The sequence below is a fragment of the Diadema setosum genome, chromosome 1 (assembly GCF_964275005.1).
Source record: "Diadema setosum chromosome 1, eeDiaSeto1, whole genome shotgun sequence".
In the NCBI taxonomy this organism is placed as follows: domain Eukaryota; kingdom Metazoa; phylum Echinodermata; class Echinoidea; order Diadematoida; family Diadematidae; genus Diadema; species Diadema setosum.
This window is the reverse complement of record NC_092685.1, coordinates 48,667,256-48,694,463: the sequence shown is the minus strand read 5'-3', so window position 1 is coordinate 48,694,463 and position 27,208 is coordinate 48,667,256. Positions and strand designations below refer to the sequence as shown.

At 36.3% G+C, this 27,208-nt stretch overlaps 1 protein-coding gene across 1 annotated transcript in view; it reads right to left on the bottom strand.

The window, feature by feature from the left end:
• The window catches only part of LOC140243777 (receptor-type tyrosine-protein phosphatase T-like), a 77,692-nt gene that overhangs the window by 9,570 nt on the left and 40,914 nt on the right, over positions 1 to 27,208 (bottom strand). Inside the window, exons 13-24 of the mRNA XM_072323478.1 lie at positions 22,566 to 22,999; positions 15,517 to 15,604; positions 14,677 to 14,753; positions 14,252 to 14,288; positions 12,858 to 12,955; positions 12,344 to 12,466; positions 11,720 to 11,889; positions 8,407 to 8,542; positions 7,432 to 7,581; positions 7,000 to 7,099; positions 5,512 to 5,588; positions 977 to 1,111 (exon numbers count right to left, since the gene is read on the bottom strand). Coding sequence (XP_072179579.1) covers positions 977 to 1,111; positions 5,512 to 5,588; positions 7,000 to 7,099; positions 7,432 to 7,581; positions 8,407 to 8,542; positions 11,720 to 11,889; positions 12,344 to 12,466; positions 12,858 to 12,955; positions 14,252 to 14,288; positions 14,677 to 14,753; positions 15,517 to 15,604; positions 22,566 to 22,999 — 1,625 coding nt within the window. The remainder of the gene's footprint in view (positions 1 to 976; positions 1,112 to 5,511; positions 5,589 to 6,999; positions 7,100 to 7,431; positions 7,582 to 8,406; positions 8,543 to 11,719; positions 11,890 to 12,343; positions 12,467 to 12,857; positions 12,956 to 14,251; positions 14,289 to 14,676; positions 14,754 to 15,516; positions 15,605 to 22,565; positions 23,000 to 27,208) is intronic.

Here is a 27,208-nt window from a genome sequence, read left to right as displayed (position 1 = left end):
TTTAAGTATCTGCGCAGTCACTCCTAGACGAGAAGACTAATACAGTGTGTGATGTCACATGCGTGGAACGATATAATGAAAATCTAAAGAGAATTTCACAAAATGTCATTTTTTAAAGAAAAAAAAATGCATATTTCCTCGACCTGTCACTGAGGTATGTTAAGGGTAATATAGTTCCCCTGTCTTCTGAAAGAGGCAAGTCAAGTGTTCTTTTGTAATGCGAGAAAAGTGAAAACATGTCGACTTTTCTGTATATTTTCTTTAAATCGTTCTACACATGTGACATCACATGCTGTAGTAGTCTTCTCATCGAGCAGTGAGCGAGCAGAAACTTCAAAAATTCATAACTTTTGAATGGATTGTCTGATTTTCCTCAAACTTGCACCGACGTGTTCTAATAATATTGTTGCATTCACTCAATCCACATGTCTGTGAAGGTGAACTTGTCCTGAAATCATTGACTTCAGTTTTACACCTATGAAATACAAGGCAGAGAAAGGAGGCAAGGATCCCATCCCACTGCCGACCATCTCTTGCTCTGAGGATGAAGCAGTGAAAGTCAACATTCCCCAGGGTCCAAGCAGGATGAAGGCAAAGTTTGCAAGAAAGTGTTTACGAAAGAATAAGGAAAATGATTGGAAAGCATTACATATAATGTTATGTCATATTTTACAATGATAACAATTCAGGTAACTAGCTGCAACAAGAATTGAATAAACCATGAATTGAATCGACTGGAAGGGAATTTAATTGACAAACTCCGCATGCCGGACGATTATTAACTACAATTGCTCACTTCAGCCTTTGGCTCAGGTGAGCTTAAAGTTATAGGGTATATCAGGAAATCACTCAGATCATAGAGTTGAAAGTTTATAGAAAAGATACATGTCCCTACCCTGTCAATAAATGTTTACAAGTATATCACAAGATGCATTGCATTGGATGTTGTGTGCTGTTCTTTGGAGTTGCCACTCACCCCATCGGATGGGTCAAGCTCATTGAGCATGACAATCACAGGGCACTTCCAGTCAAAGACAAGCCGCCACATATCCACCACTGTATTGGGCAAGGGAGCCTGGGTAACTACAAAGACACCCTCTTCTGTGAAGGTCTGAAAAGAAAAATGCCCAGCAGCAAATATTAAAGCAGAGTAATGGTTGCAGTGCTAAAAGCAAACTCAGAAGATAAAAATATTGATTACAGCTTAACTTCACGCACCAGGTACTGCTGGTAGAGAAGTAGTGGTTACAGAAGTGACAGTAGGTAGTAGTTGAAGTAGTAGAAGTAGTAAAAAAAATGGAAGTTTTGATGGGGTTACCTTTTTTTTAATCTGAATTTAAGGCCAATTATGTATTATGTATGTATTGTCTAGTTTATGTAAACTTTTTAAAAACTCCTTATCTTATCACAAAATGATACAAACCTGAAGTTAGGTCTCAACCAAAACTATACGATTCCTCAAAATTTCTCCAGAACCTTTAACAAAAGTCAGCACTTAGCTTTGACATTGATTATTGATTAGTGTTAAATAATGTGTCAAATAATAATTGTGTCAAATTAGTGTCAAATAATAATTGACACTCGATTATGAAAAGCCACAAACACGTGATTTTCTAAATACCATGGTATCATCCTTTTTCACTCCTTGTATTACCAAAGCAACAAGATTATGTGGAGCTTCCGCAACACTGATTGATAAAGTATATTCAAACAATCACACTTATGGTGATCAATGTATTGTTGTAACAGACATATCAGATCATTTCCCCGTTATAGTTTCTACCAATCCTGTTATACCTGAATCACAGAAACAAAAGATGTGTAATAATTCATCGCAAACAAGAATATTTTCTTATTATAATATTCAGCTGTTTAAACATATTTTATCCTTAATGGAATGGAATGAAGTTTTTGATTCCATTGACCCGAATGATGCGTACGATAGATTTATGAACACTTTGTTACCCTTATTTCACTCACATTTTCCATTGAGATATCAAAGAGGAAATAAAACAGTTCCACGTTCACCTTGGATAACAAAAGCCTTACTTAGATCCATAAACAAGAAAAATACTCTGTTTTACAGATATAAATCACATAACACAGCTTTGAATAAATCAAAGTACATCAAGTATCGAAATACCCTTACATCCCTGTTACGTAAAGCGAAAAAGGATTATTCTTGTTCTTTGTTTGAACAGCATAAGTCAGATGTAAAATCTACTTGGTGTATAATTAATAATGTAATTCATAAACATGAAAATAAAAGAGTAATTGATAAGATTGTCTATGAAGGCAATAATATAACAGATGATGGAGAAATTGCGGAAGCATTTAATTCTTTTTTTTGTTAACATTGGTCCAAATTTGGCACGCAACATTTCGTCTGCACACAGACCTTTCCACTCATATCTACTAAATTCCAATCCTCAGTCTTTATTTTTTCTCCCTGCATTTGAAGCAGAGGTCTTAGATATTATTAATTCTCTTTCCCCCAAGAAGAGTGCATGTCACGATGGATTTTCTAATCATCTCATAAAATGTATTATAAATGAAATTCTTTCACCATTAGTCCACATTTTGAATTTGTCTTTACTTACTGGCATTGTGCCCGCTCAAATGAAAATTGCCAAAGTTTTACCAATCTATAAGAAGGGTAGAGAGGATGAGTTGGGAAATTATCGACCAATATCATTACTGTCTTCTTTTTCTAAAATACTCGAGAAGGTGGTTTATAATCGTTTACTTAAATTCTTAAATGAATGTGATATTTTAGCTGATAATCAATTCGGATTCCGGAAAAAAACATGCAACCACTCATGCTATATTATTATTTGTAGAGAAAGTTGCGAAAGCTATAGACTCAAAGTCGCATACAGTCGGCTTGTTTCTGGACTACTCCAAGGCCTTTGACACAATACACCACGAAATACTTTTGTACAAATTAAATCATTACGGCATTCGTGGAAAGGCCTTGGAGTGGTTCAGAAGTTATCTTACCGAAAGAACTCAGTTTGTTACCGTGAATAACCACGACTCAGAAATTGGTTCGATTTGCTGTGGCGTTCCACAGGGCTCCCTCTTAGGTCCTCTTTTATTTATTCTTTATATTAATGACTTCCGCAACTCATCCTCTCTGCTGTCTGTTCTTCTGTTTGCGGATGACACAAGTCTTTTTTATTCTCACTCAGATCCTTATGTGTTGCTTGATTCTGTGAATAACGAACTGCAACTGGTATTTGAATGGATACAGGCGAATGAATTATCGCTCAATATAAACAAGACTAATTATATGGTTTTTAGTAATACAATAAAATTTCTTCCAGGTTCAGTATTAGTGAATGGTTTGCAGTTAAATCAAATAGATTCAACTAAATTTTTAGGTATTTATATTGATAGTAATCTTTCTTGGAAGGTTCATGTTGATTATTTATGTAAGTTGTTGTGTAAAAACGTTGGAGTTATTCACAAATTGAAGTACCTTTTCCCCAAGCCAATATTGCATTCCCTCCATTCAACTCTATTATTACCTTACTTAGATTACGGAATATTGGCCTGGGGTAATTGCTCTAAGACTAAAATCGATTCGTTATTTTTGATTCAGAAAAAGGCCTTGCGGATTATAAATCGTGCACATTTTTTGGATCATACAGATGAATTGTTTGTTTCCAGTAAATTACTAAAAGTTTCTGATTTGTATTTGTATCACGTTGGAATTTCGTCGCCGGTCACACGAACCGACGAATCACTCGATTTTGGGTCAAATTTTCGATTTTGAGATTTTCAATCATTTCGATAGTAGACATTCCATACTACATATTCTGAAATTCTCAGTGTGTAATTCGGTGTATTTTTTAATACGTAGTTATCACTTTTGTAGAAGTATGTTATTCCATTTGTGAAAATTATTTGTTTTCCCCATAGACGCGTGTGTTAAACAATCAGGCGATTCGACGGTTCGGTGACCGCGCGTACTAGTACGCGCGGTCACCGAACCGACGAATCAGTGCGCATTGACTTGCGTGTTGTTTTTGAGATTCAACAGTTCACTGAGCGCGCGCATAGTGCGCGTACTATGTAATACATGTGTTGACAATGACAATGCTCAATGTACATGTACACGGTACATATGGACACACATGGAAAATGACAACGTTTTTTGCAGACCGAAAATACATGCATGCAGCTCTTCGACGATTTCCCGCTTATTTGTTAACAATACAATTCGGTAAAAACTTCACAAGTTAGAGCAAGAATTGAAGTCTGGTGTACTACAAAAATAATTGGAAATTATAGACATGAAAGTGTCGCAACCATAAGTCAAAAATGGGCTAACTTCAAACGCGTTTTTCTCGAATTGTCATTCTTACGCAAACCTGAGTGATTCGTCGGTTCGTGTGACCGGCAACGATTTGTATGTATAAGTTGAGCATTGGCGATCTTCCTAGTTTATTTTCCTCAATGTTTGTTAAAAACAGTGAAATTCATAATTACCCTACAAGACAAAGTGGATCATATCACTTTTCCCCCGGTCGTACAGTTCTAGCCCTTAAGACAATTACTTCTACCGGTCCTTCTTTCTGGAATGAGTTAGATTCTGTTCGGCTGAAATCAAGTTCTCTAAGTTCCTTTAAGCAAAATCTAAAAGCCAATTTTTTAAAGATCTTATGTATAGTTACTTGCTGTGACCATTTTGATATATCTGTTCTTATTCTCAATGATGCCTCGCTCGGGTGTCTTCATTTGACTTCATTTGACTACATTTCTTTGACCAACAGTGCAATTTTATGGAGCATTGAATCCCTGAGTTTTACCTTGAACATCATAAACTATTTTGTACATTCTGTACAGTTTATTATTATCTCGACATACCGATTTTCGCTTGTGTTTCGTCATCTTTCGTAATTAGCATGTTGTACTAAACGCTTAACGAGAATTGTTTCTTTGGAACCTACATCCTACAAGCATTGCTTTTTAGTAGGTTCCTCATATTTACACATCATTTATTACATGTCCTCATACATTTGTGAAATTATGTCTAAAATTGAATGTTGTGTTATACATATTTTACTCCGAAATCAAATGGAATATGAAGCCTGAATATGGAATGTGGAATATGGAACTTGAATAAAAAAAAAAAAAAAAATATATATATATATATATATATATATATATGTGACACAATTATAAATGGATTGCTGATGAGTGTATCGAATGTTTGGTCTGGCTGATAATTCCATCATAGTAGTTGCAATGAAACTGTGAGTCCTCCATTCCAGCTATTGAAGAGATCACTGTGCAAATGAAAAGTCACTATATAATCCAGCTTTTTTTGAGACACAAACGAATCTTCTTACGTGCAGAGTGGGCAAAAACGTCAGCAACTCTAAACATACAGGTCAGTTTTAAACGGTGATGACATTTTCTTCATATTCTCCATTTTTTTCTTCTGAGTTCTGTAATTGAATAAACACCTAGCAAAGGTGCGTGAGGACATCACTCAATACTCACATTCATTAGCGATGCATTGATGTAATTAGTAGAATCTTCAAGTCCCTCTGAGAAAAGACAAGGTCTCTTGGTCTCCACTCGAGGTGCAAAGAAGACATACGGCACATGATGATGTATATTATATGTATATGAGCAGAATGCAGGTTATTCTCCCTCTTTCTCTATGCATCCATCCCATGTTATCACCAACAAAAATGCTTCAGACATCTATGTCAGCAGTACAGGAGTCAGAAGGATATCTATGCTGAATAGCATCGGTGAATTTCCTTTGCAGAAGAACTGTTGATTATCTAACATGATACCATATGTCATACTGTACTTCGGGGTAAAAAAGAGACGTGTACCAGTGGCAGTTGTGTCATGGACTACAGTGATCTGTTCACAATTTGTAATTTTGAGAACGTACATTTTAGAATATCTTGCTTTCTTTAACGTGATAAAACAAATTTTTACCCCCATCGATTGTCATTTCACATTTCATATCTGTAAATGATCAAACTACACCATTCAATATATAAGGTTACAAGAGAAGAAGGACGAGATATACCTGAGAAAAAGGAATATAGCGCACACTATGTCTTTGTCTTAAAATTCATCTGAAGCTGTTAATGTGAAATTATGTAGTTCTTAATTGTGACAGTGCACCTCAAAACGAACATAAAGTCGCACACATTAATTTTGCGTGAGGACTGAAAATAAGTGAAATGGGTCAACCTAGCCGAACTTGACTTTTTCATATTTTCTGAAAGAGCGGGTCTTCTTATACATTATGCTAAAATTTGGTATCATAAAACGGGCAGAAAAGTGTGTGTTTTTTATTCAAGCAGTTTATCTCGAACATTTTTGGTAGAATAGTGTGATCAGGTGTGTCTCTAGAATCCCTTTTTCACTTCTGAAAAACCTTGTCCACACTCTTCACTTTCAACTCTAATAACTTTTGAAAGGATAGTGCTACTGCTTTGAAAGTTGGCATTAATTATGGACAGAATGTGTTAATGAGGCATGTTTGATTTCAGTTTAATCTAATAATTCCCTCATTGTTGTTACTCTGGTGGTTTACTTCCTATTTTTTTGTCCCATTCATCGCACAGCCAGCACGGTTTGGTAAAGATTAAGCGCTTGAATAGACACTGTAATTCAGAGCCTCTTTTCTCAGTTCACACTTTTCCTGAGTTTGTGCTTTCTTTCCAATATTTAGATAGGTTAGGAGAGTCCATTTGATTTGAGTTATACATCATCTTAAAGCTTAAAGTCTGCTCTTTTAGAATATGGTTTTAACTAAATATTCATGTCTGGCGACTTTTTGTTTGTTTTGAGGTGCAGGGTCACAATTTGTCTTGCTGACATCATTTCTTTGAAGGGGAATTTCTCTTCTGTCACCAATACCGAGACATAACAAGACAGAAATATAAGTGCCGTAATAATTCAAATTATTTTCCAACACTTCCAATACTTCAGAACTTCCAACACTTAGCTGCATTGACTCACACGGCAAGATGTCTGGGAATCTGTTCTTGTTCTTGTTCTGAGGCATCTCTCCTCCTCTGAAGGCGTTGATAGGAGGAACTGGTGTCAGAGAGTCAAGTAACTGTAAGAGATAAATTATTGTGTCAGGTTAAAAGAGCTCTCTCTAAATTGTCCTTTGAAGAAATACAAATGGTGTTTTTTTTTATGTAACATGGCATTTGTGAGTGCAACATTAAGTGATCTCTGTGACAATAAATGCCTTTTGTCAGGTCAGCCAATCACTGTATATCATGTTTATGCAACATTCCACAACAGATTTGCATTGAGGTAGACCTTACAGGAATGTTTCTTTTATTTCCCCAAGGTAAAATAAAATATTTTTCCCCTAGATTTTTAACAGCAAGTCATGAACAAAAGTCTAGCTGTGTGCACTGGTGTTGCTCTTTTTCTTACCTCGTATTCAAGCTGAATGTTGATTTTCTTTGTCTTTGGGTCCACTCTGTTCAGAGTAGATAGCTTCTTCTTGAACTGTGCCACAGGAATGTTGGTCTGGCCCAGCAAGTAGACTTCAAGAAGAACATTGTAGATGAACAGATACTGATCCTGAAAAGGGAGGGTTGAAATTGTAATGAACTAGTGGTTGCAATTTTTTTCAGCTTCTTGTTCCACAGCAGATTTTCCAAATCATATTCAAAACAAGAGTTGAGAAACCTGCCATTTTCTACAAAGATAATGATGTAGCTGAGTTAACATGATATATGAGTGTATATTTTCTTTTTACAATTGACTTTTTATATCGTCAGAGTGTGTTTGAGAAAATTTCACATCGAACAAAGCAGTGTTTGAAATAGGTATCTTTCCTCCAAAATCAACAGCATATTTTGAAAAATTCAGCATTTTCATTTCATAAATTCAAGTGACTGAAGATCACGAAAACGTTGATGTCTTTGGTACTTGTGTTATATTTCCTAAAACTTATATTAACTGCAGGCGCTGTAGCAATTCATGCATAGGAAAATTCACACATTTCCTGAAAGCTATTATGTTCAGTTTTCTCCAAACACTATATGTATAATAATCACGTTTGTGAACGTAGGAATCGATTAATGAATTTCTTACTTTTTCTGGAATTACTTTTTAATGTACTGACAATCGTGTTCAAATATCATTTCTGTTGTACATACTCTATGATCACACTTTTGCACATGAGTTTAATTTGAAAGCTCTCGAAATATGAAGAACATGCCATATTCAGGTTCAGATTATTGTATGTATCATTTGAATATGTATCTCAATGATAATACCGCGGTCATCTAAGGGCAATTAATCTGCCTGAAGAGAATATCAAGGAAGGCTTGAAAGCTGGCCTGCGTAGGTATTTTTTAGGGTCGGGGTTAGGAGAAGTCAAAATGAATCGCATGTTCTTGCCCGTGTGTCTACCATCTTGATACGGTTTTCCCTCATCTGGTTGACAAATCCAAAGATGTCCACCTTTCCAGTCTCTCGCATCATAAATAGCATGTTATAGAGGGTGAGGAAGGTGCCTGTTCTTCCTGCTCCAGTGCTGCAGGAAAAACACGGAGACAAGACAAGTAACATCATAAAGCAAATGATGCCATATTCAGCCATTCAGCAAATGACAAATCTGTAGGCCATCAACCTAGCAGTCTTCCAAACAAAGCAAAGGAAGACAGAATTTTCAAGAGCTTTTACATGAAAATACACAAAAACAATAAGTCATGTCAGTACAAAAGAACATGAGCCACTTGTAAGTTGTAGGCAACACAATCGAGTTCTAAAGCTCTCAACCGAGCTGATCAGGTATTTGGGAAATTAATGCAAGTTTTCTCAAATCTATTACAAGCTTTTTTCAGTCTACAGCAGTATTTGATGAATTAAGATGTGAAAACGCAATTCTTGGATAAACTACAAGAAACCCTCTTGTGATTCATTGCAAAATGATAAGATTCCCTGCCTCCTACCCCTATGAAAGAACATTAGACACATACGCAAATCAAATGTCAGAGAACAATTAAGATGCAAAACCCAGTGATTCCGCAACAGTTCAGTACTGTATCTTATTGATTTGTTGAATTCTTTTTAATCAGGTTGATAATGTTATATTATTTGCATGGTATATTGTAGAAATTAAGTTGCAGATTGGTTGTATGTTACATACTTTATATCTTGTTGTTCGGTTGCATTATCTATGAGGCATTATGTCAATGGGCGTTTATACCCCTCTCGCTCTCTCCTATCTCTCTCCTAGCTCTCTCTCACCCTCGCTTCTTTCTTCCTATATCTTTTTCTCTCTCCCTCACTTGAAACTACGTTTCAAAACGTTTCAAAACGTAGCGAAAAACGTTGCGAAATAGCGCAACGTTTTGTAAATTACCATCCAAATAACGTTGTCAGGGGTGTTCAGAGTTTATTGGTTATCATTAGAGATTCATTTGCAATATTTATACTTCTACATCAAAAGAGTATACCAAGCAACATGTCTGTTTGATACGGTTTCATGGGGCGCCCTCCCCGTTCATCAGTGGTCATAATAATAATGTGATTGAAATTTAGCAAGCCACACTTTTGCAATATTCCTGTTGTGCAATAATTATTCCTGAATGTTATGATACTGCAATATTTTATGTGAGTTTTTTGGAACGTTTCTCTTTTCTGATCCATATATTTTGTGTGCATTTCACATCTGCATTCATAAGATTGATATTTTATATTTACTATACGATTCATAGTGACAACTATACATATATATATATTATTAAGATGGTGCAATTTTTATAACACACATATCTTTTTTTTATATAATAAAGATAATGAGTTGAATTGAGATTATTGTGTGATTTTCATTGAGCTTATGTATTCAGATCATTATCAGAAAATAATCTTAATTGTTATATGAGAATAACTGAAATGTGAAATATAAATTTCAATTCAATTTCAATTTATTTTCGTATTTTTCGATGGAAAATAGATGGTATATAACAAAACATAATACAGAATGTCCAGCTTGGATATATACATGAAGAAATAGGAATACAAAAGTAATACATAACGGTCGATGTGTCATTTTCAATCAAAGTAAAGGATGCGAAGAGAAATACGATGGAACCTACTAAAAAGCAAAGCTTGTTGAGTGTAGGTCCCAACAAAGCCTAGTAAGGGGAACAGGATGAAGAGCACGGGTACAATTAAGACCAAAAGTAAGGATAAATAAAAGAGAATGACTATTACTCGGGGCTCAGAAGATTCTTCTCACATGTATTTGTGTGTGTGATAAAAAGAGAACAAGTAACCACATGCTGCACACTATAGCAGTTGCTCTAAAAGCAATTTTGACATGGGAGTGATAATGACGTGAATACTTAAGTACTATATAATTTTAGGGTTTAAACATTCCGGCTTCCATAGACACGGGGAAAGATTTGAAAAATGAAGAACATGAATCAATTGCAATTCCCATCTGTGATATACAAGCCAGCTGCAATGATGCATAAAAGAAAGGAAAGAAAGAAAGGAGGGGAAACTATGCGACACGACCAAGGTCTTACTAGAAGTGGAAGGAAAAACACCGATGGGAAGGAATTTGAGAGAGCATGCAACTAAAATGTATATGCATGAGTCTGTTCACATGGCAACAATCGAGTCGTATAACAGAGCAGCCATCAGCATAATAAAAAGGAATTTTAGTGCACTTGTGTGTTGTAGCTATTCAATACATGCTGTCTGAAATGAATGTTGTTATGTTTGTAAGCTTATTGTATATGCGTGGGTACCCCCCCCCCCTTCCATGCCTTCTCTATAAGGTATTTCGGTTTTTGTATAATTTTGATCATTAATGATATATAATATTGTTAAAAAGATAGTAATGTTAAAAGATTATATGGATTGAAAAAATGATTTTAAAAGAAATATAAGGTTAAAAAAATAGATTTATTATTCTATATCTCTTTGCACATCTTATTCCAAGTATTCTCTTTTCTCTCTCTATTGTATCTCTCTTGCTATCTCCTTCCTATCCCTTCTGTGTTCCTCTCACAAGTGTTCGATATCTCTTATGTTATCACTGCCCGCCTGATTTTTCTTCAGTGGATGTATAAAAAAAAAAAAAAATTGAAAGTTGTTGGAGAAGTACTAGTGTAAGGAATTGTGTATTTTTTATATATTTTAGTCTATAAGTTTGTGTATGTATATGTGATGGTGACATGAAGATTAGGCATATTTTTTTTCGCAGCTTTCTCAATGTGTATGTATAAGTGTATTTGATTAATTTTGCTATCTTGGTCATCAGGTGTTTTATTTATATGTTATAATTGTGTAGTTTTATATTCTAATCGTAGACTGATTGTATGATTATGTATGTTATCATAAAATGAAATATGATATTGTACAACATTCTGCAATTCAGCCATCTTCACGGCTGCAAATGAATTTTTAGATAAACCATTACCATTACCATTACCAAAAGAAATACTGAAAAAGGGAAAATTATACTTTTGTTCACTGCATTATTTTTCATTGTATATCCAAAAGTAAAAAAAAAAAATACTTTGTTCAGTGAAGTAATGCATTCATGCCCAATTATTCTTCTTGCACGCTAAACGCATCTCTTATTCAACATTGTCTTATACCTTAAAAGAGGCACCATCTAAAAAGAGAGCCTGGGATGGTTGCTGACGAGTAAAAAAAAGTAAGCTGTGAAGAGGACAGGTGGATGCATACTAACCTACAGTGTACAAGCATTGGTCTGGCCCTTTTTGATAGAGGCATTGTGGTGTGGTGACGGAGAACAGTTTCAACAAAGTCAAGGAGAGTGGTGTAGTCCTCAGGAACTTCCTTCTTAGACCAGGACATATAGTGGAATTGGGTGACCGTTCTGTTTTCTTCACCTCTTCTCTGCAAATTCAATCAATTGGTGAAAGTGGACTTTATAGTTTGCATCTCGGGAGGTGGTGCTGGTAGTGGGGGAGGAGGGAGGTTGATATTCGAAATCAAGCAAGCCTTTTTAAACACATAGTCCCAGACTATTTGCAATTTTCAGGTGATTGTAGTAACAATAACTCGGTGATGCTGTTATAATTTCTTAATGCTAAAAGTTCATTAGATAAAAGGAGACTTGTATTTCCACATATTTATTGTATTGTTTTTCGGGGGGGGGGGGAGGGAATAGAACTGTGAAGGGTCTCCAGATTGTGAAAACAGCCTTTAGCTATACTGTGCATCAAAATGAACTCCTAACCGACCTACTGTCCTCTATTAATTTTTTTTTTGTTCTTAAAATGATGTTAGTAATCTAATCGAAGATCTATTTCTCACATGCAGATTTCAAGTTCAAGAGAATACATCTTACCATCTTAACTCCCAACTTCCTGATGGCATGATCAGAGAATGTGTGTTCCTCAGACAAGAAGATGGAGAAGTTTCCAATGTTGATGGATCGTGACTTCTCAGGCCAATATTGCGTGCATTTGTCCTTTGTAAGATAATGGAAGTTTGAAAAAAAAGGTACTTTACATTTCAGTTCCCAGAGACAGCTTTATCATATCAGTTTGATTTCAAACAGAACATACCGCCCATGAAAGACCAGTTATCATTAACGCTGCAAATTAACCACACAAAGATGTGTTATATCTGAGCTCCCATGCGACTTTAAAGTCACAAAAAGACTGCAATATACCGTACGAAGTATAAAAACAAAAGAAAAGGCTTGTGACTGAGGCAGGGGAGTCGAACAGTAAGTTTTGATTTTTTTTTCATTGATTGTCTATAGAATATGATTTATAAGCAGTTTGTGTTCATATACACATATTATACACATTCATTTGATAGTCTTGACTATTGTTTCAAACGCAAGTGGTACAGACCTTTCCATTCTGGGTCAAAGCTGTCACCATGACAACGGTCTCAACATTTTCCTGCCATATCATCCTCCAGAAATCAGTCAGCAATGCTTCATTTGGTGCTACACAACAAACGAAAAAAAAAAGTGATCACACAGATGTCATAGCCACATTTTTTTTTTGGGGGGGGGGGGTAATAATTATGTAATTGAAAATTGATGGAAGTGAAACTTATTCAAAAACTGGTGATTTTTTTCTTCATTTTTTTTTAAATGGTGCTTGATTCAATTTGCCTATGAGGACTTATCGAGTGTAAAGAAAAGATATATATAAAATGTTCCCATTAATAAATCCTATATACAGCTTGCTTGATTGCATGATCAAACTGTGGTTTTAAGTCCACACCCCACATAGAAAAATAATTACACATTTCAGCTAACATTTACTGGAAGCAAATTCTTGCAAATCAATAGATGATGATAGTTGAGATATCTAAAAATAATGATACCTTAACCTTCAGAACACTTACATCTTGAACATAATATGAGACACAATTGAAAGGGATTGCAACTTTTAGAATGGATTCCTGTAGCATGGAATGATTAGTTTAAAACTTAAATGGTATCAGTAAGTCATGTCATAAGTGTTGCACCATTTACAAATATAATTATATGAGGTCGCATTTCAACTTCATTATTGATTATGATTATATTAACTACAATCAGTCTCACAAATACTGGAAATTTGACCCAGTACTACCATTTATAGGCATGTCTTGCATCAACAAAGAAATGAATAAATCATGTCTGACAGATATTCCTTTCATTCGATATTCCTTTATGTGTTTATGTGTTTTCTCCTACTTCTTTTTTTCCCTTAAAACAATGTTAATTTAGTACCGGTCGTTTCAAATATACTGACGTACTTTTTTTTAACATTTGTCGAACACATCTAATGACTAGTTCGCCCTATTCTGCATGGTAAACTATGACAAAACATAAATGGGAAATTACAGAGTGGTCCACTTTTGAGATATCAGCTGTGGTATTATAGGGAAAAAAGATTTGTGGTTGTTTGTCATGGTGATACAGTATACTATCTAGACATGCTAAAAAAGTTGTATCCGTATCATACTTATATGAACACCAGTTCCATGGGTCGGAACAATATAAATCACTAAGAAATGTGAATGTACATATTGGTAGCACACATATTTTACTTGTCGTTACACTAATCTTTACTTTAATTTTTCAGTGCTAATCTTTACTCTAATTTTTCAGTGACACTTTCTGTAACAGTACATGTCGTACAAATGTCATGTGCTCACAATTCAATAAAAAAGGAGTAAAGTAATAAATCTAAAATCACAGTTGCATACAGTATAATGATTGTGTCCCGTGAATTTTGTAGTTTCTCACCTTGTGATGCGATAATCCCCCTTTCTCCTCTGTGATTCTGTTGCAAAAAGAAATATGAATTATATGAAAGACATATATTGGCTTGTCCGTGAAGACATAAAAGGCTCTATGCTTTTTGTTTTAATAGAAGGATCTAAATATCTGTTTTAACATTTAAACTGTCTTTAACTTTCCAGGGGAAATCCTATCAGAAAAATACATTGCATCTGTTTTCATTTGTCTCATTTTAATCATTTCATAAGCCAATTTGGCGAGAAGGCGGCATGAAGCACCAGACACGGGCTGTGATGGGTCTAGAACAAGTTTTTTGTAGGTATTTTCTGAAATAACATTATTGTTATCCAAACATTCTCCTCTTTCACAGGAAATATCTCATAATGTCTACTTGGTAACAAACCCAGTCATGGAATGACTATGATACTTACATGGATGTAGTTTGCATTGTAATAATCTGAGTGGGGATCACCATTCACAATCTCCAGAACAACTCTGGAATGATCGTCTGTCAAACAACCACAAAATAGACATGTTTTTAAAGTAGGGTGCACGTTTTTGGCAATGTTTAAAAACTCTCCAATGTTGTATACAATATCATCATTGTAGGCTGCCATTGTTGCACAGAATCATGTACAAGCCATCTCGTCTTACAGGTGTTGGATTCTTTTGTTTTGAATACATAACTTTAACATGGTAAAAAATACAGTTTAATATGGCGTTCATAAGAAAAAAAAAAAGGTACCAAGCTTAGTTATTCACTACACAACAAACAAAACTTACAAACGAATGTTTCTGTCACTTGGTTTCACATAAAACTGCCAAATGGATACATTTTCAGAAAATTTTGACACAATCTTGATAAAGCATAAATATCTCTGAACATAAACACAGCTGCAAAACAATAACAAGTGTACGCAAAAGTTAACATATTGTATATTGATGCAATTACTGTATTGGAGCAAGCGACTCTAGACGTAGACATAGTGTATAACAAATTGGACTCTAATTAGTTCCGATATACCCCTCGACATTTTCATTAACCTAGATGAAACATGTTTGTGAAGCACATGAAATTAGTCTATGCGCAACCACAAGATCTGAACACTTAAGTTAAAATAGGATCGGGGCAATTTAGTTTCAAATGGTAAAAAAAAAAAACCACACACACAAACAACGTCAGCCTTTCTTTAAGAAATTAAGAAAAGAAACATGCTTTCTATGACAGCTCATATTTAACACATTGGCATGTAATTGTTTGAGAGGCTCACATGCTATGATGTTCTTGAAGCGATTCTTGGACTTGTTCTCTTCCTTTGACGCTACAATCCATGAATGAAGCTGGCTGCTCTTCAGCATCTGAAAAAAATTCAACTTTTTATCTTTTCTTTTTTATATGCAATGTATAATCTGTGTCTCTAAAGCCACTTGTGCTCAAACTGGATCTATTATACAGTATAACATGTAGTAAAAGCAGGGAGCTCTAACACGTGAACATGGTAGGGATGGTGCCTTAACTATAATGCCAATCTCGTCGTCACTGTTATACTGGCATTCACTCATGTAATGAGCTTTCAGCCCTCGACACGTTCATCAGACGTATACGATGTGTGTGTAACAATGACAATATTGCAGTCCACAAATCAATCATAGTTTATTTCCATCAACGAAGATCAAAAAACATAATACAATACAAAGTATACATGTCATGAAATGATATTGTCCAAACGTTTACAAAAGATTCATGTAGTATATGAAATAAATTATACATAACAACATATGTACAATAATTACGGGGAACAATGCACGTATACTGCGCGAGAAAATAACTTCAATCATGGAAAATAGCGATCCACAAAAAAGCAAAGACGTGGATCGCTAGATAAATAATGAGTAAACAATATATTATTCAAGGTTCTCTTTTTACAGTTATTGTATTAAATATAGATTACTTAAGTCATTTGTAAAAATATAGTTATTTTGAGATATGCTGGCTTCGGCAGTAATAAGAAATAAGAATGGAGTATCAATGCTAATGCCCAGACAGTGTTCGTGTCACATTGAAAATGCATTTCCAGGTTGTTTCATGTACATCACCTATCGGTCATTCAACTAGACAAACATGTTTACGCGTTGGGATGACGAGACAAAGAGTGCGAGTGAGTGAGCGAGAGAGAAAGCGAGAGTGAGAGAGAGAAAGTGCTAGGACAGGTGTAAATGTTTTACAAGTCGCGCCATCGATGACCAAGAGGAGTTCATTTATTTTTTGCATGTCAATTAATGTAGAAAGAAAAGACAGGAAATAGCTCCAGTTCCGGGAGAGTGCGGTATAGGTGTTTTCGTTCAAGTCCTTTTAGTTGTATCAAATATTCCAAATGCCTCGAAAAGGAGTGTCGTAGTCGAGTAGCAATTTAACAGAAGAGTTGGGTCTTTTCGGGGCAGACACCATTTTGTTTTCACCGAGAGAACATTGAGTTAGCTCCGTGATGGCAGGAAACAAACCTGCCACACCCAGGCGCCAGTTGGCAAGATAATTTCGTGTCTAAGCCCAATTTCGTTTGCGGCCAGGAGCCGTCCGTCCACCTTACCGTCAGCCTGTGTACTGGCTGAGTAGAGTTCAGATTTTGTTTGCTGCCAGAAGGCGTATTCCAACAGCCTTTGCAGCCTTCCAGTAGACAAGAAGAAGAGGCATTTTGGTTATATTACACCGGTCATTGGTAAGTTAAATTGCGATTTGATTTCTGCTTTGTCGTGTACAAGGATGTGAATGTGTTTCAGGGCACCACATATAGCCCCGGAGAACCCCGTGAAAAAGTAATAAAGTATATTATAATGGTGTACAGTTTCTGAAAACGATGCGGTGATGTTTGATAAGCTATGCACTGTTATATTCCCAATGTCTGAAACATTTCATTATGTGAATTTTGTATGCAGTTCTCAAATTTTCACTGTGATGTCAGGATTTTAAGCTGATAATCTTTGTGTGTGTGTGGTTAGAACACACCCCATTGGTATATGTTGCATTTAAATAATTTTGTAGATGGCGCCAAGGCCGAGGTCAAGTTTACTCCCAGGCAGACGCATTCCCAGCCGAGTGACTGTGTCCGCCCCTCGCTAGGGAGAAACTTGGACGCCAGTGAATACGGAACGCGGGTCCTCGCGACACTTTGGAGCTAAAATAGCAACCTCGCATACAAGGACGCTCCACCCACGAATCAGTTATGTTCTGGAAGCGAATAGCTTGACAATTAAGGTGACTCTGTGGACAACGCAGGTGAGCGATGAACCTGGCGGGTGCACGACACCCTGTAAATATAATTGATTATGACGTGGAAGTGTCGCTGAAGTAGGGAGATGAAGGTCATGTTAAATTGGTAAAAAGACGAAAATAATGTGCACATAATTCGAAGACTGGTATTTATACACTTCATGATAATTGCGGGTTAGCACAGAACCCGGATGTAAACGGAAGCAGTGTAATTGAAGACAAGTGTTCTAACCGCGGTAAACCGTCGTGCGTGCAGGCTGGTCATCTCAGGATCAGCACTACGGTGGTGTGAACCAAATAGTGTTGCGCTTGATAGCAGATAGTGTATTGTCAGGGACAACGAATTGATAGTGAAGCTGTTATAATCATTCTGAACAAGTGTTAAGCCAAAATTACAGGTGGAACCGGACCAAGGCAGGGTCCCGTCCACATGGTTGCCGAATATAAGAGTATTGTAATTTAATTTATCTCACTCAGGAGTTTGATTCTGCATTTTATGTTGGTCACAACTCCTCGATTTCAGTCCTGTAAATATTCCACAAATGCTTATATTAAATTGTACATTAAAGTGAATGGCACGAGTGTGATTGCGTATTATTTAAGTCCGCCCATGTGACAGTTCGTCTGACACTATGTGTCATGGAATGATACAATACACTACGAGTCTCAAAATTAGGGTGTGAATTATAGACTGTTAGCAAAGAGTTCCGGTCAGTCGTTCCACAAGAGCAGCAGTTTGCTCAGCAGTTGGCCACAGCAGTTTGCTTAGAGTTTGGGTTTCTTGGACAATCTGACGAAGTCCAACAATCCAAGGTATGTCAAAAATCGTTCTTTTATGATTTGTGCACCATTTAAGGAACAAACAAAGTTTCCATGGTCAGGGAGTTAAGAGGAAAAACCGTAAATGAGAAATAAGTTTAAGTATGTTCAAGGTCAAGGTCAAGGTCATCGCCGTATATTAGTACGCTGTATAGTAGAGGGTACTAGGTCTCGCGCAGGGACCTAATGATCGCGCATAGCGTAACTGCGTATAGCAAGCGATATTACGCGTAGGACTAAGCGCAAAATTTGCCGATACGCCCATGGAATAAACATACCTGACTTACGGCTCAACATGAAAAGGAAGCAGGTAAGAAATTTTGATTTCCAACAAATTTTCCACTAAATTTCCAATTTTTTACCTTGTACTTAAACCTACCTTCCCTTAAAATCTGTTCTAAGGATGTTGTAGCCTAGACGTGTCGTCTCGCTTGTCTCGTTCGTAGTCGATAGAATTCATAATTTGTTCGATCGATCGTTTACCACGTGACGTCATCATACACAAGAACAATGTATGCTGCCAGCTACGCTGAAATACTGTTTAATGTTGTTTTAAGTCAAATTTTAACACAACGATTATAATATTACAAAGGTATAAATATTTCAGTCTATCGAAGTTGAAGTGTGATTTCAATTTGAATTTGTTTGTGATTTCTTGCGCTAACTTGTGATATAGAACATTCTATTTGTGACAGGGGAGGGCCATAATGATACTGAAGAAAACAAATAAGATGAGAGTGTGACAAATGGGTGACGAAAATGAGAGGGTGACGAAATGGGTAAGCACACACACAAACACACACACACACACACACACAAAAAAAAAATATATGTTCATATTACTTTTTTCCATTTTATATTATGTGTATAGTAGCCCTACTACATATCGACCACCCTTATTGAAACCGACCGCGTATAATTCGCGCACTGAACACTTAGTACGCACTTCTCTGCGCGCAAAGCACATAAAAATGGATTGGCTTTGAATGTAGATTAGGATGGTGTGGGAAAACGCGATAATTCACTGTTCATTAATGGTTTTAATCAAGGACAAAATTTCGAATGAATATTTTCACCGAATCGTAATGACAGCACAATGTAATGTCTATGGAAGTTTCTAAAAGGCTTCTAAAAAGCTTCGTACAACACGGTGTTCAATACAACTCGGTTTGCATGCATTGTCAATGCAAAATCAGCGGTCGATCCTAAAAACGCGATTTACCGCGGGGAGCTGAAACGAGGCCACGCAAGTTCGTCGGCGATATTTTTGCACTGAAACTTCGAATCGAAAAGGGAACAACGGCATTTGATAGAGCTGGATTTTCTCAATCACGTAGGTCAAGTTTTGTACGTGAATTTCAGTGTTAAATATTCTTATCAAGCAAATAAACATTAGGCGGTCGATTAGTAGTAGGTCCAACCCTATATTATTGGTTAAAGTGATTAGAAATAATGGAAGAAAACTTTATAGAGTCTAAATGAAATTTTTTAACGATTATGAAAATATCAATGATAAAAATAATGATAATAATAATGAAAATGATAATGATGATGATGATTATGATGATCGATGATGGTGGTGATAATAGTAATAATGATAATAATAATAATAACAATAATAAGGATAATAATAATAATAATAATAATAACACATATAATAATAATAACAATAATATACACAAGTTAGGTAAAACTGTTGTTGCTTAACAGGGACAAATTTAATAACAAGTGAAAAAATATTCTACGAAAGCCGGAGCACGTTGCTCGCCAGCGGCAGAGGGGCAGACACTTTCACGCATGAAACTACAGAGGGCAGCTGCGCGATCTTTACATACCCCTAGAAATTGAACGCATAAAAAAAAAGTCCGACATACAAACGGCGACAGCGCACTACTCCGTCATCGTATCATCAGGAGATTCTGGGAGGTGATTTTTCTGCATTTTCGTGATATTGAGAAATTCAGGTACGATTATGGAATAACTTCTATCATAAGAGCATTTCACATTTTCGTGCGCGATATCTAGACCCCTCAACCATACTACGTATTAGCGTCTATTGTTCCGTGCATTGTTCAATTGCATTAACGTTCAGTTTAGCGTGCGTGGTGCATGGTCCGCGGTGTGGAAAGTGTTAATGAGAATACGTTGAACGTTTTGGACGGTCTTTGTAAAGACCTCTCCCTATCGGAGAACGGTCCGAAATGATAGTATTGTGAATGTGAATCCGTGGAGTTTCAAACGGGTTTTCTGGTATTATGTATTGCTCACGTTAAAACGTAAAAGTTGGATTATATCTTTTCGCGTATGTATATCATTAAGGTATTTGTGTTAGGAACGCTCCACGCACGAAGTTCATGCACGCGGAGGGATATCAAAGTTGAAGTTATAGTGATATGTCTAGCCGTAGATTCTTTGATAGTCTCATTTAAGACCTCAAAAAGGGTTGCTAGGGAGAGTCTAAAAAACAATGCTCGTTGTTATTAATGCACCATTTGCGACAAGACGTCTTATAGTGACATTGTTGTGAGATGTGGCATTGAGCGTTTACAATCATAAGATTCAAGATATATATTGATTGTGTTAAATAGGTTTATTAACCGACGATGATTTGTCTAACTTAGACAGAATATTGAAAGTTCATTATGTTTACTCTGCATGTAGATTACACCAGATACATAACGGCAATACTCATGATGATAGTTAACACAGTCACCCTCATGAGTTAGTTAGAATAGATATAAACGTTGTTTAAATATTCTGGCCAAAATTGCTTCTTTAAGAAAAGAAAGAAAGAAAATATTCATTATCGTCTTACTATTTCTGTGTAGAGTTGAAATAGAGTACTAGTATACTGATTTGTATGGCGTGTTATTATGAATAATTTTCTTCTTGTTTGTATCTTACAGGAACCACTTATTCCAACACAGTTGTTGAATATATATATAAATATATCACACTAGCAAGCGCAAGTTTGCAGTATGCACAGTTACACATCGCCGATACATGCTGTGTAACAGAATAAAGAACCCACATCACGTTAAACCGAGGATTTCTTTGTTCTTTATTGCAACAACGTGTCCATCTGAAGAGATTGCATACGAATCCATCACACAATGTTTCATGACAATTTAAGGATAATTTACACACATGACTATGATTCTGCACATATGATTATACACAAATGACTTTATTCAACTCGTTTTGATTCACGTCATTCAATTCAGTATCCATCAATACTTTTTTAAATCTCTCTTCTGCATGTTATACCATTCAACAGCTATTAAACATACAGTCATTATAAGGTTGTCGTCAAACATTGTACATCTTGGGGGGACAGAGGCCCGAAGGCTAACTAACGGGTTAATGTTGGTACAATGACATCCACTGGTGTCCATTTCGGTTGTTATATAGACAAGTGAATCTTCTGTTGTTGTTGTTTTTTTTTTTTACATTTTCTGAAAGGAAAACATAATTCTTGGGTTTGAGATCATACACAAATTAGAAATCGAGTCGTTGCAGTTTTCCTAGAATACCTTTTTTGTAGAAAAATTCGACTAAGTATGTATTAGAGGCCACATTTCATTTCTAATAAACCCTGTAAATACTCTTCACTTTTATAACTTTTGAAAGGATAAGGTTACTGCTATAAACGCTGGTATTAGCCATGGAAAGAATGTACTGACAAAGTGTACAGCATCCCAGCACAATCTCATTAGTGTAGTTTTACATCCTGTCTTTTGTCATATTATTCATTGCTCAGAACACAGCTTGGTGAGGTTAAGCACTTGAATAAACCTTAACTTCAAAGCCTCCTTTCTCACGAAACTCCTTTTCCAAGTGTGCACATTCTGTCCATCATTTAGATTATAGTTTGTAAATGAGTTTATAAATTCAATTTGCATTTGCAGTCTGCTCCATTTGAATCTTTTCTTAACCAAAATTCCATGTTTTGAATTGCGGGGTCATTACATGAAAATTTGGATAAAATGTCATAGTAAAAGTTAGTGAATCATAATCATGTATTGCCTCCCAACAACATTAATTATTCAGCTGCCTTTGTGAAGTTATCAACGTTTGAATTGAGCTAACAATCTGTTTTGTCTATAATTATAATCATTCACGGTTAGTTTGTTTCTTGAATATGGACTTGTGCACTAAACATGGGGATGGAAAAAGACACCGTTTGTCTGTTGTGGAAATTATGTGCACACAATGCAAGTACAGTGTACTTACCTGATATTCCAGGATGAGTCCATTGCCTTTCTCTGCCTTCTTGTGCTTAATGTACGCCTGGAGCTCATGAACAGGTATAGGACCAGGAGCTGCAAGATTCTGGTACATGTTATTCCCGTTTCTCTCCTCCATCTCTGGTTCATCTAGGTTGTCATGACTACCACTCCATTTCTTGCTACTGCTGAGGGAGTCACAACCCTTGAAGGTAGTCATCTCTATATTCCTACTCTCATCCTTCTGAACCACCAGGTATTTGGGGTAGCACCTACTTGGATTCAGAGATTCTGATTTGCGTTCTGGGTTAGAGGAGGATGCAGTCAGTTCAATGACTGGAACATCTTTTATATCTTCATACGGGTTCGCATCTGCCATATCAGCGTCAGCATTTTCACACACAATATGTTGGCTTTGCTCTGTGACAGAACCTGTAATTCCTGGATAAAAGGCGAAAGCAAAAGGAGCGCTTAATGCACAATAGAAGGATACACATCACAATTATAAACTTATATCACCCCCCCCCCCCCACACACACACACACAATATCACCAAAAATGCTTTAGTTGAAAGTCAAACGGTGAAATATGAATATCATGAGTTGTATTAAACGACTATCTTAAACTGTATTTCCTTTATAATTAAAAATGAGCTGCATTAATTTCGTATGCATATACAAATGTTATAATCATTGTACTTAACACTTCTGTTGGAAATGAAATTAAATGAAATGAGATATTATTGGTCAGTATGTTCCCAGCTAATCAAAATAAGTAATGGAAAAGCAAACATGCAGGAATATGTGAGAAAAATAGTCAAGGAACAGAGTCTGAATTAATCTCTAACCTTGTTTCTCCAATGATTGTTCCTTTAAGGAGACCTCCGGATGATTTTCAGATTTTTACATTTGAACAACTATAGGTTAGTTATACTGAGGACAGAGTTTCAGAATTTGTGATAATTGGGATAAAGAATAAGATTATTTTCAAAATTTAGAACAAATTGCAATGAACAAGGATGATGACATGGCAGAGTCACCATAAGAATGTATGAGATGGGGCTCAAGGAAGCAGAACAAAAGAAGAAGGCATGCATAGATTATTAAAAGAAAACTGTACTGACATTTTCTAATTGTCTGATAATTCTAATCTACATTTTTGATGCCTACTACTGGAAAGAGAAGATTGTAAAACCCAGGATAAGCCTGTAATGATTTTTTGAAAAAAATGAAAACGAGCAAGCCATGGAACGATCCACGTAATTTGGCCTACGTCACAGGTGCTCTTTGTGCACAACTCCGACATTAGCAAGACGAACTACATAATGCCAATTTACTGATGAAATCTAACACGAAGCATTCCAAAAGCTGTTATTTAGTATAATTGCAATATGGAGCTATAATAAATATGTTAAACAATATCTATTAATCTTTTAAAGCAAGCTCTTCAAAAGCTTTTTATTTAGATAAAACTTGTGGGGAAATTCCAGATATGCAAAATGAAATTGGCATCGTTATCCAAACGTGCTGCCCATAGAAGACCGTGTGTAAGTAACGTTACGCGCATGATCATGATCGAGCGATGGTTCGCCAGTGCAGTTCAAACTATCTAACGTAGATGAGGGCTGAGTGAATCTAGATCCAAATGTAGATAGACTCTCTTCAACGGCACGCACGATTTACGCTTAGTGAGATGAAAACGGTACCCAGTACACATAGACCCTGAAATACTAGAACTAGGACTAGGACTACTGAGCAGTCAAGGAGTAGGTTCTACGTGGCAGTCCAAGTTTTGATGAGTAGGCCCTACACTCACTCACCGTCGACATTGCAGCTGTAGGCCCTATGTGCACAACGCTAATAAGGCACAGCGTAACGTTACATACCCTGCTGCCAGAACTTGAAGAAAGTCCAGACGAAAGTCCAGACTCCAGATCTAGATCTGGACCCTTGTCCTGCAGGCACTGTTGTTCCTGTGCTGAATTTTTCAGGTAAGGTATCTGCTTTATGGATTTCCGATGTTTTGAAGTCGAGTAAATCTCATATTGGTGTTCTTTACACCAACGACTACTGTTTGATCTAACAGTTTGTTTCAGTAGGCCTACTGTACTACTCACTAGGACCCATATCTCGGAAGAGTGGCCTGACCACGTAGATTCTAACACAGTGTCGCCGCTTCGCGATCCCAGCGCCGGTGTAGGTATAGTGCTAGCGTACTTCCGTATCCATGTAGATATCTCAAAATTCACCTTGCCAAATGGCACCAAACTCACAGGAAATACTTTATGATTCATATCCAACAGCTCACGTTAATTGGAAACAAATCACATGTCGGGAAGCGTAAGTGTAGATGTCGACTTTCCTGTCGGCGTCGCTAAAAATAATCTGCTCTAACTCGTTACGACTAACATGAGTGATTGCGGCCAGGCCCTACCTAGAGTGTCTATCTGCTGCGCACGCACAGACTGAAGTTAGCCATTTAATATCATGAGACAACTCTTTCAAGTAATCGGGGGCAATAAATAAATTTACAAATTATTTGTGGTAAGTTGAATGAAAAATGTAGTTCCTATATCACACAAGTCGCAAAAATCATTACACTTTTAAATTTAGTTCTCGCGTAAATTCCCCGTTCGCACAGTACTAGTCGGCTAACTTCATTTCTAGATTGTGCATCTTGCGATCGCAAAGATCTCTCGCGAAGAGTGATTTTTTTTTGAGTGACGACTTGAAAGTCGGCGTCAATATTGATACTTCTCGATTACTGATTTCGTTCAAATACAAGAGAATACTTCGAAATATGCTATGAAGTATATCCTGTAATTTTGGTGCGATTTGGTGCAGTGAAATATGAGATATCTACATGGATAGAACAGTACACAAGCGCCGCCTGCTAGCTAAATTAGGCCTAAGCGTCGTCTGCTACTCGATACGAATTAACGCACGCGTATGCAAGCAGTAATAGTGAGAGCTGCTGTGACATCATAACATCCGGGCTCGTCAGCTCATTAGCATAATTCTCACCTAAAAAGTTCCATTTTTAACATTAAATTACGGACTTAATCGTTATGAAATTTTGATTCTGTTTGCACCGCTGGGTCTTTTAGAATTAAAAGAACAACATATAAAAAAATAAAAAACCGGTAAAATGCCCTTTTAACAGGTGAACTCGCAAGCAAGCGGTATTGTAATGGAATTACACTACAATATAGTACTACATTTCTGAAATATGTGAACCTCCTATGTCATCATCCTTGTTCAGTGTAATTTGTTTAAGGTTTTTCAAAGTATTCTTTCTCTGCTCAAGAACCACAATAAATTTCTCAAATCAATACATGGAGTTGTCGATTTATGTACTACAGTGTACATGATGTGAAATTTTGAAAATCGCCTGGAATGTCCCTTTAAGTGTGCATTGCTGGAAGCAGAATTCTAGGCAAATTGCTGGGTCTCACTTTGGTGACGTATAATTTGTTACACAGAAGGAAACAATGAATAGAAAGACCATTTGCAGACACAGGACAACTGAAAGCAATTTCTTCATCTGATATACTGTAGACAGACTCTGTTCTTCAATTTAGCTCTGTTGTATATAAGATCCATTTAGGTTCTCGCTGTGTTTAAATGAACCCGTTTATGGTAAAATTTTGTGGCCAGACATTATTTTCCCCAACGTTCACAAAAATAATCAGCGATACCCATCATTTCATATTCATTCATGACGCTAAGTGCAACAAAAACAGTTCTACTAGTCAGGCTGATTAAAGTGATATATTCCTAAGCGCTTCCTGAAATGCTTAAAGATATTCGCAATCAAATATTATTACCCATTATCTTAAGCAAGGTATTGGCTATCTCAGTAATACAGTGTAAATGAGTCATCTGTAGGTTATGATAATTTTTTTTTTTTTTTATATGGCACCCATCACCCATCAGCTGCCATTTGTGCAACTGATGCTGCATCAATTGAGGTGAGAAATATTTTCTCTCAGACTGACCTTTTCCATTTCAAAGGAGATAGAGCACATATATTTTTGCAGAGAATTGTGGTTGTTGTTATTATCAAGACTGGATTGTGCCATAAAGGGTGTTTTGCCACACGCAGTTCTGAAGACAACTAGTATCTTCAACACTGGTTTTCACTTATTTTTAAGTGGTTCTTATCAGGATTATCACCGTCAAGACTGGGCTGCTTGCTTTAGAATAAGGGCGGAAGTGCTTATTTCTTGTCGTAGGTCTTATCTATATTGGGTGTACAGCGTGAATTTGTAAAAGGACTTATCCATATTGGGTGTACAGGGCTGATTTGTGAAAGGTCTTATCCATATCATGCATATTGGGTGTACAGGGTGAATTTGTAAAATTTCATTTCATTTCTTTTTTTTTTTGTATTTCCACGTAGAAAGTATGTAACAAAAGTGACATTTCAAAATCGTCTTATTCTCATCTGAAATTTGGCTAGTATCTATGTATTCATTTTTTTTTTTTAGCGAATTTGCCTATTTCATTTATATTACTCCCTCAAAATTCTTGAAAAGACTTTATGATTTCTTGGGCATGAGTAATCCAAAAGTATCAGAGTGAATGCAGGTTTAATTACGAAAAAAAAAAGTCCTTTATGAATCATTTTCGTTTGCCCGGCAGTTTCATG